Source organism: Purpureocillium takamizusanense, chromosome 3 (assembly GCF_022605165.1).
Source record: "Purpureocillium takamizusanense chromosome 3, complete sequence".
NCBI classification, from domain to species: domain Eukaryota; kingdom Fungi; phylum Ascomycota; class Sordariomycetes; order Hypocreales; family Ophiocordycipitaceae; genus Purpureocillium; species Purpureocillium takamizusanense.
Window position 1 is genome coordinate 1626099 of NC_063070.1, and position 11385 is coordinate 1637483.

General features: G+C 58.1%; 4 protein-coding genes across 4 annotated transcripts; all 4 read left to right on the top strand.

Moving 5' to 3' along the window:
• The first annotated feature begins 1274 nt into the window (after positions 1-1274).
• Positions 1275-2768, top strand: JDV02_004061 (uncharacterized protein). The gene has a single exon (XM_047985243.1). It carries the CDS (start codon positions 1334-1336, stop codon positions 2168-2170), a length of 837 nt encoding a protein of 278 aa, XP_047841220.1. The 5' UTR covers positions 1275-1333; the 3' UTR covers positions 2171-2768.
• A 327-nt stretch (positions 2769-3095) lies between these two features.
• Positions 3096-5119, top strand: JDV02_004062 (uncharacterized protein). The gene is made up of 2 exons (XM_047985244.1): positions 3096-3671; positions 3728-5119. The coding sequence occupies exons 1-2, from the start codon at positions 3510-3512 to the stop codon at positions 5033-5035; spliced, it is 1470 nt and encodes a 489-aa protein (XP_047841221.1). The 5' UTR covers positions 3096-3509; the 3' UTR covers positions 5036-5119.
• Positions 5120-5315: 196 nt separating this feature from the next.
• Positions 5316-6419, top strand: JDV02_004063 (uncharacterized protein; the record flags this gene model as incomplete). The annotated part of the gene is made up of 2 exons (XM_047985245.1): positions 5316-5500; positions 5561-6419. 2 exons carry the CDS (start codon positions 5316-5318, stop codon positions 6417-6419), a joined length of 1044 nt encoding a protein of 347 aa, XP_047841222.1.
• A 1627-nt stretch (positions 6420-8046) lies between these two features.
• JDV02_004064 (uncharacterized protein) lies at positions 8047-9408 on the top strand (the record flags this gene model as incomplete). The annotated part of the gene is made up of 1 exon (XM_047985246.1): positions 8047-9408. The coding sequence occupies one exon, from the start codon at positions 8047-8049 to the stop codon at positions 9406-9408; it is 1362 nt and encodes a 453-aa protein (XP_047841223.1).
• Between the last annotated feature and the right edge of the window lie 1977 nt (positions 9409-11385).

Here is an 11385-nt window from a genome sequence, read left to right on the forward strand (position 1 = left end):
GGGCAGCAAACTGCTTTAGACCTGGTCACAAGGCGGTGCCGGCACATCGGTGATAGGGTAGTGTATAGCAGAGCACTGATGAGTGAGATGGGAGTCACAAGATTCTATGTCACAACGTCGCCCAACGTTGCCATCTGGTGCGGCCAAGGGCGTCATGCGCCCCTTCCAAGGATCGAAATGACACCTCGCATATGAGCAATAGTTGGGACAGCTTGAGTAATAGTAGCGTCTCATGTCGCTTCGCAAAAGCCGAGGACCTCTATTGAATCCCTGTCTGCATGTCTGAACTCGGAAGGTCTTGAGCTGTGCTCGTGGACAGGCGACCCTATCATGGCTATTCCTCAACTCAAATGTTTTGGCACCACTACTGAAAGTCCGCGGCACATATCCTGTAGTAACGTAAAGTATGGCCACAACATCTCCGATGCCGAATTTTTCGGGCCTTTGTCAAGGGCGAGGAGGCTCTTATACGCTTTCAATGTTGTTTTCAATGGCTCATGTCTCATCATTCATGCATCCAGGTACCGACAGATAGACCCAGACTTGTTAAACCTACTCAGGCCCCACCGTACATGTAGGTGCCGGGCGACAAGCCAGTACCACAAGAATGCGACGGCGGGTAGCCCACGAGGACTCGGCGAGGACTCGGGGACTGTCATGGGGCGGGCCGGCATGAGGCGCCTGACCTTCCAAAGTCTTCAGGGGCCGGTCTGCCACTGAGGTCGGAGCCGAGGCCTTGGCAACCCGACTACGCTCAGGATGGCAGGCGAGCCTGTGCCCTAAAAGTCTCGTCAAGGATTCCACGCGCTACTGGTGTCGATTGGAGTCGTGTTGGAATGAGATATAGGGTCCCGGATGTACGAGACCCCGAAGTATGGCCCGCTCCTTCCCTCTAGATGGCGGCAATGGTTGCGATACAAGAACCGTCGGAAAACAGCTACCCAATGGACTAGATAGGTGTTTACAGCACGTACGAACACGCGTGGTAGTGGTCATTGGTAGCGTGAGGTCTAGGAGCAAAACGGGATTGCACTTTGCGACCGGTCTTGCTGATGTTTTGATTCACGTCGGCCACGGGTTGAGGTGGGGCGGCTCCATAGACCTAACCCGGCCGCGTCGACCGCCTGGCTGCGTATCATATTCATGAATCATGATTCATTGATTCACAACAAATTAACGGTCGCCGAGTACAAGTTTCGTATGAACATTATACAGCTCAGCTCAATCCCGCTCAACATCACCGCACTCATGAAAGAACGAACACTGGTCCAATTCATCGAGTCACATTGAGGGCGATACAACGCTCGCTCCATCCCGTCAGCCGTTACCCGACATGACTCTCAAGCTTGTCAGCCTGGGCTCCTCATATGCATCGGGGCCGGGCATCCCCCCAGTGGTCGACAAGGCCGCGCGACGTTCGGGCTCCAACTATGCCCACGTCCTTGCCTCGCGCCTCGGAGCCAGTCTTACCGACTTGAGCGTATCAGCTGCGACCCTTGACAACATAACACACGACGCGCAGGTGTCTCGCGGCAAGACTTTTCCCCCGCAAATCGAAGGCGTGCCTGTTGATGCCGACATCATCATGTTGCTGGGTGGCGGCAACGACATGGGGTATGTCCTGCCGCTCTTCATCGAGTGCTTTACGGCCCACCTATCCACGAGGTTGCTTTGGCGGCTAGCGAGCTTTTTTAAGAAGACCCCCAAACCACAGTCGCTCGATGAGCATGCCGTTACGGAGAGATACGAAAGGACTCTAGATGCCATTCACGACCGCGCGCCCAATGCCCACATCATCGTTGTCGAATACCTCACAGTCTTGAGCAACGGCGTCAACGAAACGGGTTTGCCCCTGCGGCCTGAGCGGCTGGACCACTATCGCGACATTGCGGCGGCTCTGCAGCGAGCAACGGCAAACGCAGCTGACCAGCCCCTACGCAAAGATTGGTGCACGCGCGTGCACGTCGCAAAGGCGAGCGAGGCTCACGGGCTGGGTACGAGCCAACCTTGGATGCGTGGCTTCTCGCGGCGACTGTTTTGCAAGATTGGGGGAGGCGTCCTGCATCCAAACAAGGAGGGGATGGCTGCTGTTGCGGATCTGATATCCGAGCATGTCCACAATCTGCCCGATGCAGCAGTGAAACAGAAGCTGCACGACAGCGGTGCGTAACGATTGTTCTGAAGACATCAACGCACGATCACGTGGCACGATCCCCGCAAGCAAGAGGGCGGGAGAGACGGTCCCACGAACGCTTCTTGCAACGCAGACGTACCGACAGTGTCACGCTATATTGAACAGGCTTCAGGATTCTATTCGATGGTCAACGGCGACTAACGTGGCGATACGGTCGATGTGTTCAAGGTTGGCATTCGTGGCCATACATTCCAAGCCTCATTCACTCGGACAGCTGATGCAGGTCGGGACTCCATTCTGTGCCACACCACGGAAGGGACCCAACAGCGGATGGGATCATCCTATCGGTCACTCCCCATGCTTGCACAACGATGGCCCACACCGGCAGCATGGAATACGATGTCGGGGGGGCTCGGGAGGCTGCCGGTGCGACATGACGGTACGACAACGCGGCAGAGCCACGCATTCAGCAAGTACCGGCGATGGATATAATTGCGGCAGTGACGACGAGTGCCGTACTTATATAATAGCCTTACGACAGAGGGTACCTACTATCTACTAAAAGCCCAATACGTACCTCTAGTGGTGTTGCAATTGGGCGGAGGGCGGCACCGGCTACGGGGGGAAAGCGTGCGAAATGCAGCGGGTTGACATTTGGGGCCCGGGGCGGTACGTAGCACCCACGAAGCTCAGCCAACGAGAGCACGCCGGTTTCTGGTGACCGCGTCCGCGTCCGCGTCCGCGTCCGCCCCTTCCCCTGGCTGCCTCTCAGTAGAGTACTAGGTAGTTAGAGTTCTGACGGGCATTTCTTTGCAGGCACGGACAGTTTTTGGCCGCGATCAGACCCAACCAGCGACGGCTCCGCCTGTGGACGCAATCAGGGCACTGCGGGGCCATGGCCCATTCGAGTAATGGAGCCGGAGCAAGAGACCAGCCGCGATACCCACAACCTCGCTGGTTGGGAGCTGCCTCGGCACAACAACGTCACCGTTGGATAAACTGGTCCCTTCGATTGCGGGCCGCTGCAGACTGACAGCATGTCGCCAGACGCAACCCGCACGCTGCGTCCGCCAGGTCCGCCTGGGCGCGCTGTTTTTTAATCCAGCCGCCTCAACGGGGGAGGTGACCCCCCAAGGAGAAAACGTTCAACGCCACCAGACGCCAAAGAAAAAAACCGGCGAGAGACTGCCCCACCGTCTCGCCATTGTCGCTCTGTTGACGGGGATCGTCTCACCTTGAGTTTCACAAAGGCGGCCTGAACGAGGTACGAAGTAGCCCTCTCTCGGCCTCGTCAGATCCATTTTGGCCTGGCCTCTGTCGAACAGGCTTCATATACCGCGGTCACGGCGCACGACAGTCGATCAAGACTAGACAGATGCAAACGCTGCCCGCTACCATGGCGCTGTCAGGCGCAGATAAGGCGAGACCCCAGCGCCAGAGCGTCGCCATCGTCGGCACGGGTCTGGCAGGATTGACGACGGCCTACCTCTTGCACAATGACGACCACGGGCGGTATGATGTGACGCTATTTGAGCAGGCAAGTCGCGCCTCCTCATATTCGAGCCGCATCCAGGCTGACCCCGCGACTCGCAGGCCGATGAGCTGTCGTTCGACTCGGCTTCCGTCGCTGTACGGAATCTCAAGACGGACTGCGTTGAGCGTGTCGACTTGCCGATGCGCGCATGCGCCGCTGGCTACTACGCCAACCTGATGCGCATGTACAGCTACCTAGGAATCCCCCTTCACCCTGTGCGCTTCCTTTTCGTCTTTGCCAATGCACTCGCATCGTCGGCGTCGTCGCCGCGGAGCGAGGCCACTGCACCAGAGGATGCCGGCTCAGCGCCCGGCAGCTATTTCGTGCACGCATCAAACCTGCACAAGACGCCGCCGCCCTGGCCGAGCAATCGTGGCGTCTTCGCGCACTTCTGTGAGATCCTGTACCTCATCGTGTGCCAGCTCTGGTTCTCGACGATCTGCTTCTGGGTGCCGCCAGAGACGGGCGACGGAGACGACAGCGAGACGCTTGCCGAGTATCTCGAGCGCGTGTGGCTGCCCCGGAGGTACATATCTCACTATCTGCTACCGCTGATGAGTAGCGTCTCGACATGCGACCATGCCGATATGATGGCATTTCCGGCAAGTGACGTGGTCAACTACAAGCGGCTATCGCATGGACAGCAACACTACGCCGTCTGCGGAGGGGTCCGTCAGGTTCAGTCAAAACTGGTCCAGGGGATGCGGGACATCCGCCTAGGCTGTCGTGTCATCACCGTGGAGGTCGTCAGCAAGGCGTCGGGCGATGGCGTCTCAGTGCGCTGGCAGCCAGGCACGGCCGAGGCGACCGAGGAGCGATTCGATCACGTGGTTCTAGCCGTGTCGCCCGATGTCGCGACCAGGATTTTCCATCCCTTGTCTACGGCTCTCGGCAACATGCCCACGAAATGGGTTGAGAGCTCAGTACTGAGCCCGCGGCCCGGTGCCTTCTCCGTAGCTCACGGCGACTTGCCACAGAGCTGTTCGCACCATGGGGACGATAAGTCGCCGTCACAGGTCATCACGTTCAGGAGCACCTTTGGCGACGGAGCACGTACCGAGGCTCTGCATGCCATGCCAGGCGGCGTTCTAGTCAGCACACAGCACACTGCCACTGTCGAGAGCAAAGCGGTACTCAAGACGGCGGGCTTCACGAGGACGCTCCGGACGCCGGCCAGCAGGGCGGCAACGCAACGTGTCATGGAAAGCAATCCGGCGTCGGACAGCCGTACGCACTGGGTCAACGGCGAGAATGACGTATGGCTTGCCGGTTCGTGGTGTTGGGACGGCATGGTGTTGCTGGAGGGCTGCGTTGTGTCGGCCATAAGAGTTGCCGACAACCTGGGCGTGCGCATCCCTTGGCAATGAGCGTAATAATCAGTCCCTACTGGACTTAATAGTTCTGGGCTGTACTTCGTACAGCACTTAATAATGACGATGATGAAGGCGTGACGTGCGGCGATATCTGTGTCATGTGGTCTGCAGCCTGAATGCTTATGCGATATGCGGATAGCGGGTAGCAGCAGTGAGACACCGCTGCGAGGACCCGCCCGGGCCCTCGTATCCGCCGGTCCGCACTGCCGCACGCCGAGCAAGCCCGTAGCATCGCCACGCAATCTTCAACGGAACGGCTGTCCGAAGCGCCGACATGGCTTCCACGGTCTCGGGTCGCGACTTTGGTCTCGGCATTCTAGTAGGCGCCGTGGCTGCGCTCCTGCTGGCGTCCCTCATCGCCGCGCTGGTCCTGCGCTCGACGGACATCTACAGCCTGGGCCACTGGAAGCTCAACCTGCGAACGCCACTGGAGTCCATGTGGATGAACCTTGGCTACTGGTACGAGATGAGCAATTGAAGGCACAGGATTTATGTCGGCAGAGGTGCTGACCTAGACAGGAAAACAGCACAAGGAACGCCCGTGGACCATTTTCCCGACGCCTGCCTCGGGCTGCTGACGGAGATCTTGACGACGGCAGGTCTCCTGAAGCGAGACTCAACCGGAGTAATTAAACCCCAGGCACGCGGGCCTATCTCGGTACTCGATCTCGGTTTCGGCTGCGGTGACCAGACGCTCGCCATTGCGCGCCTCATTGCTCCGTCGTGGCCCGACTTTCGCTACGTCGGCCTGACCCTCAATCAGTCACAGCGCCAGACCGCCTCCCGAGCGCTGCACCGCGAGGCGTCATCCGGAAGCATCGACGCCCCAGACCAAGCGTCTTTCAAGCTGTTCTGCGCTGACGCCGCCAGACCGGGTACCTGGAGCCCAGCCGTTCGCAATGCCATGCAAGAGCTGGCGGACAAGCGGTTCAAGGAGCGGTGGCTGCTGGTTCTTGACTGTCTCTACCACTTCTCACCGTCGAGGAAGCCAGTCTTGAAGCTTGCAGCGCGCAAATTCAGTGCCAACCTCATGGCCTTTGACCTCATTCTCAATGAGAAAGCCTCTTGGAGAGATACGGCGCTTGTGAGAATCGTGGGCCTCATGATGAACTGCCCGCTTTTCACCTTCCTCACAGAGGGGCAGTACCGACAGCAGTTGGCGCAATGTGGTTACGACCCGGAACAGACGGTCATCCGCGACATTTCAGACGATGTGTTCGCGGGCGTCACGGATTACCTGCAGCGGCAAGAACGAGCTCTGAGCCCGTACGGGATATCAATTGGGGGATTCAAGCTGGCGGGGCGGCTGTTTGGCTGGTTCGACCGATCCAGGATCGTCAAGGCCGTCATCGTCGTCGGGCGGGTGAAGAACGAATGATTGGATGCCTACGCCACGGCCAGACATCGACCCGCCCGGCGAACGAAAACCGCTGCACCCGAACATCTACACGGCTCTGTAAGCGTAACCTCCCCATCGTTGAGCAATTTTGAACAGCAGGAGACGTATCTGGCTGTTTTCGATATTCCGATCGACAAGGCTTGACTTTCCAGTGCCTTGTGCGATGCGCGACCCGGTGGCGATGGACAGCATCCGAATGCCTCAGATACACTATCTCACACACTATCTTGCACTCATACCGGATAGTCGTTTGGTGAAATTTCGACACCGCAATCAAACAAAAAGTCTTTTCCGAGTCATCGGGGGCCCATCGCTTATGACTCAGTCAGGTATAGAACGGAACCACGTTACACTCCGGCAATAGTGTAGCATAGCTCCAACAACATAGCCTGATATCGCGCAAGCGTTAGCACCCTTCGGTGATGGCATCATGACCTTCCGGGCACGATTCCTCGTCGGTGATATTTGAGCGGAGCCATCGTCCCTCCGCATCCATCACCCGCCTTTTGAAACCCTCATGCTGTCCTGACGACGCGTTACACGATCGAACACGCAACCTCAAAGTTGAGTGGCGCGCCATTTTAACGTGCGCGGACGGTCTGCGGTCTCGTCGTTTGTGGAGCACGGAGATGCCGGCGTGGCCCGTGAGCGAGCCGGAGCTGGCTGCGGCTCCGCAATGCGGCGTCCCCACACTTGGCCACGGGGTCGGCTTGTGCGGTGCGATGTGATGCCAACGTGGCATAGGAGATGCTGTCCTGTGTGCGGGAGCCACAATGGTCTGGCAATGGCCATGATGCGGCACGTTCTCGGCTCCTCTGTCGGCGGCTTTGCTTCCGCGGCTTAGATCGCAAAATGCGACAGAGCCGGACGTTGCGGAAGGGTAGGCCACATGTGTCAGGCAGCCAGCTCACGCGAGAAGCGCTCGAATCGGCTTCTGCTAACCGTGGGCGTATCTATCTGGCGGCGGCGGCCCGAAAAGGTTTTGCAGCCACGGGGCACTCGAGTTGGCGACTTATGATGATCCTCATCTCATTTACAAAGCATATGCTGCAGTTTCGAATCTCTGTTCGACCAATGGCAGCCGCGCCAGAGTCTCTTTGGGGCCAACCACCTAACGGCTCGCCCCGCCGAATTGGGCAATACAGATGCCTGTGGGCACAAAACGACCGAGCCGGCCGAGGGGCGTATACTACGTGGTAGCGACGGCGGCTTTTTTCGCGCTAGGTGTCGGGAGGGTGACGGGCGGGGGACTTGCGAGATGCGGTATCGTCGGCGGCTTTGACGACTGCGGGTGTGTGGAGGGCCCGAGGGAGCCCCGGAGCTAACGTGACGAAATGTTGCCCTCTGCTCCTCTTGAGGCAGCTGAGGAGCTTGGCGGCCATGGAAGGCATTTCGATTTCACCAGCTATCATCACACTGGGGCTCATAGCTGGATATGAGCATGGAGCACGCACCAGTATCATTGAGGCTCGTGGGATATAAAATGCGCATTGAGCGCACGGCTGGCCAGCAGGATATCCTGAGTAGCTGATAAAGGAAACGAAGAAATCCCCAATAATAGCGAGCACCTGGTCCAAGCACGCAGTTGGCACTCTCGGGATCTACCATGCGTTGTCTGTCGCTGCTCGCTGCCTTTCTCGGCGCGGCAGAGGCCGCGCCGTCTATTTCCATCAGAGCCAAGCACGGCTGGACAGTGGCCCGTCCCGGCACCCTGGCTGACGTGGTTGTGACCAAGGAAAACACACTGAATGGCACTTCCCGGGCCCGCGAGACAGTCATCAAGTCGGCAAAGACTGGTCTCGGCAGTCGCGCCCTCGAGGGCTCCCTTCCGCTCGAGTTTGTCAACAACTTCGATGGCGGCGCCGTCAACGCTTACATCGTCGGGCTCGACTCGGACAACCGCGTAGTCTTCGTACTGGGCGACGGTAGCCTTGTGTATCCGAGCTCAGGCGGATCGCAGGTGCCGGTGCCGATCGGGGCCAACGTGGCCATCCGGCTGCCGGACAAGGGCCAGACATTTAGCATGACGCTACCAATCGTCCTCACTTCGGGCCGCATCTACTTCTCCGAGGGAGACCTTACCTTCTCCGTCGTTTCCACGCCCATCGGCGAGGGCATCGTGCAACCCGCGCCAACGAACCTAGAAGACCCCAGCTCTGGCATCAACTGGGGCTTCGTCGAGCTCACTTACACAAAGGATCGGAGCATTTGGGCCAACATCAGCTACGTCGACTTTGTCGGCATGATTCTCAGTATGGCCCTCAAAGTTACCGACGGCAGCGGCACGCAGATCACGCGCGGGCTCGGCGCGGGTTCTGTGGATGCCATCTGCAACGGCCTAGGCAGCCAGGCCGGCAACGATGGCTGGCCCTGGGATCGCATGTGCGTCTCCGATCCGCAGGGCAAACCGCTGCGGGTGCTCTCGCCCAACGATTACGCCGTCATCGACTCGGGGGCCTTTGGCAACTACTGGAGCGAATACGTCAACCAGGTTTGGGATCACTATTCTTCGAATGACCTCACGATCAACACGCAGGCGGGTCCTGGCAGCGTCTCGTGCCGCGTCTCTGGCGACACGTTGAACTGCAACGGCGACAACCGCGGATACTCCAAGCCCAGCGCAACTGACATCTGGGGCTGCAACGGCGGCCCGTTCCTGCGCCACGGCGAAGACAACGCCGTCCACGTCCCCGTTATTGCTCGCCTGTGCGCCGCCTTTACACGGTCCACACTGCTCCTCGACGGTGGCGACGTCCAGCCCAGCCTCGGCCCGGAGCACTACTACACCGTGGACCCGACGAACCACTACAGCCGCCTCATCCACGCCCATGAGATCGATGGCCGCGGATATGCATTCCCCTACGACGACGTTAACCCCGACGGCAACGAGGACTCGTCTGGTCTCGTAAAGTCTGGTGCCCCTGAGACACTGACCGTTTACGTTGGCGCCCCGCCGCTGTCGGGATGAGTTACAAGAAACCTCTCTTCTTTCGTGGCAGCACGACTGCACATTTCTCAGCACATATGCGCTCCAGTTGCACATAAGAGGTACATACATCATGGAGAATGCCTTCGTGTACATATTTGACTGAAGCAGCACATATTGGTCGCGTATAAAGTATATATATAATTTGAAATCCGTAGTTTAGAGTGAAGCGTGCTACGGTTCGTGATGGCATGAAAACAGATGCTTATATCTATGATATCTTGTCGTAAGAACATTAAGCTATTTCATGACTGTTAATATCTTTATAGTTTAGTGCTAGCAGCTGCAGCGCAGCCGCCCATTGCCCGCACGCACCTAAGCCCTGCGGCAAACGGCCCGCGCGGGCATGCCTACCTCTGGGTACCCGCTATCCTGCCTACCTAGCCATCCAGGCTGCTACTGATAAAGTGCCTGGAGCAGTTCAGGCGCGTCGTATAGAAATCTATATAACCCGGCCAGCCATCTCTACGAACCAAATCACTCTCACAAGCAAAAGAAAGAACCGAAGTGCAACATATCAAAATTGTTCTTGAGCCAAGTGGAAAAAAAAAATGACGGAAGCCCTGCTCTCCACAGGACCGAAGCCAAGCCCCAGAAGAACCTCCATTCTTATAGCCCAAGGCAAACCCTTCTCCTCCTGCGCAGGACCGCCGGGTCGAACCGACGACCTTCGCAGGAGGGAGGAGAGCAACGCTTCCTGGCATTTAACGACTAGGCCACTTTGAGGTCGCGGCCGTCCTCGCTGTTAAATGTTGGAAACTGAACGGGTATTTGGAGTATATGAGGGTTAGTTGCTGGGGGAGCAGTGAATCACGCCTTGAACAGGTGTGCATGCCTGTTTAGTGCAAACGAAGCTGCTTGGAGGGGGCGTCGTGCTGTGGCTGGTGTCCTCGAGGCGGTGCGGCTGGCTAACGGAGGCGCAGGAAGTACGAAAACCATCAATATCAGTGACTGGCGGTGACAATTAGAATAGCTGGCTGCCTGTTGCGGTCAATGTTTCGATGTCCGAGGAACGCAAGGCTCGTATCAAGCACTCATCTCGACACCAAGTGATTTATATGCATTTAGCCCGTGGCCTCGTCCGCCGTTCCGAGGACCCTAATCAAAATAACTGCTCCACCACCTGGAATTTGCGACGTTATATGCAGAAGGCTCTTGGGTCCCGCAGCATTGCATAAGATATTGCGGACCACTCCATACTATACAGTACTGCAAAGTATAGCAAAGCGCACTTGGCTTTGGGCGGAAGCTGGTCGGCGCTCTAGGGTACCCCAACGGGAGGCGGGCGATATGCCGTGTCAGACCCACAGCTTCTCCCGAAGCATTGACGGCACCTGTTTCAGGCTGGGAGGCGGAGCCCAACGCTGCCGGTCACATAATCATGTACAGTACTTTAGAACGGACGGTTCGGACGACGGCAGGGCGAGCACTTGGCGTCATTATGCGTCTCCCTGATCATTGACACTACGTGTACATGTAATGACAGGGAGGGACGTATTGTACTTGAGTACAGCACACATCGTAGTGACGCGACGGCTCCCATCATCAACTGGTCACCGTCGCGCCAGCCTGCGGTTAGCCAGGGTGCAACGAGCCATCCCGATCCGGTAGGCGCAACGGCGGGGGACGGCTAATAAGCGCTGCACTTGACACCACCACCACCACTCCCATCGGTTGAGCTGCACGGCACACAAAACGGTGGGCGGCACACGGAGAGGTACGCCGGTGCCGAGGGTTCAGACGGCGGCAGTGATAAATGCATACGGCGCGCGCGTAAAACTGGTCAAACGGCCAGCCGCACAATAGGTGGCACAGTTCGTCGCAACAGCAGGCGTGTCATGCGCTGGCATGGCTGTGGCGTGTCCAGTGTCTTGGACGGACGCGCGTCTTGCCGGCAGCGATGAAGATCTGCGACGGGGCAACAGACGACGCTTTAAGGCCCCCCGCACGACTCAATGT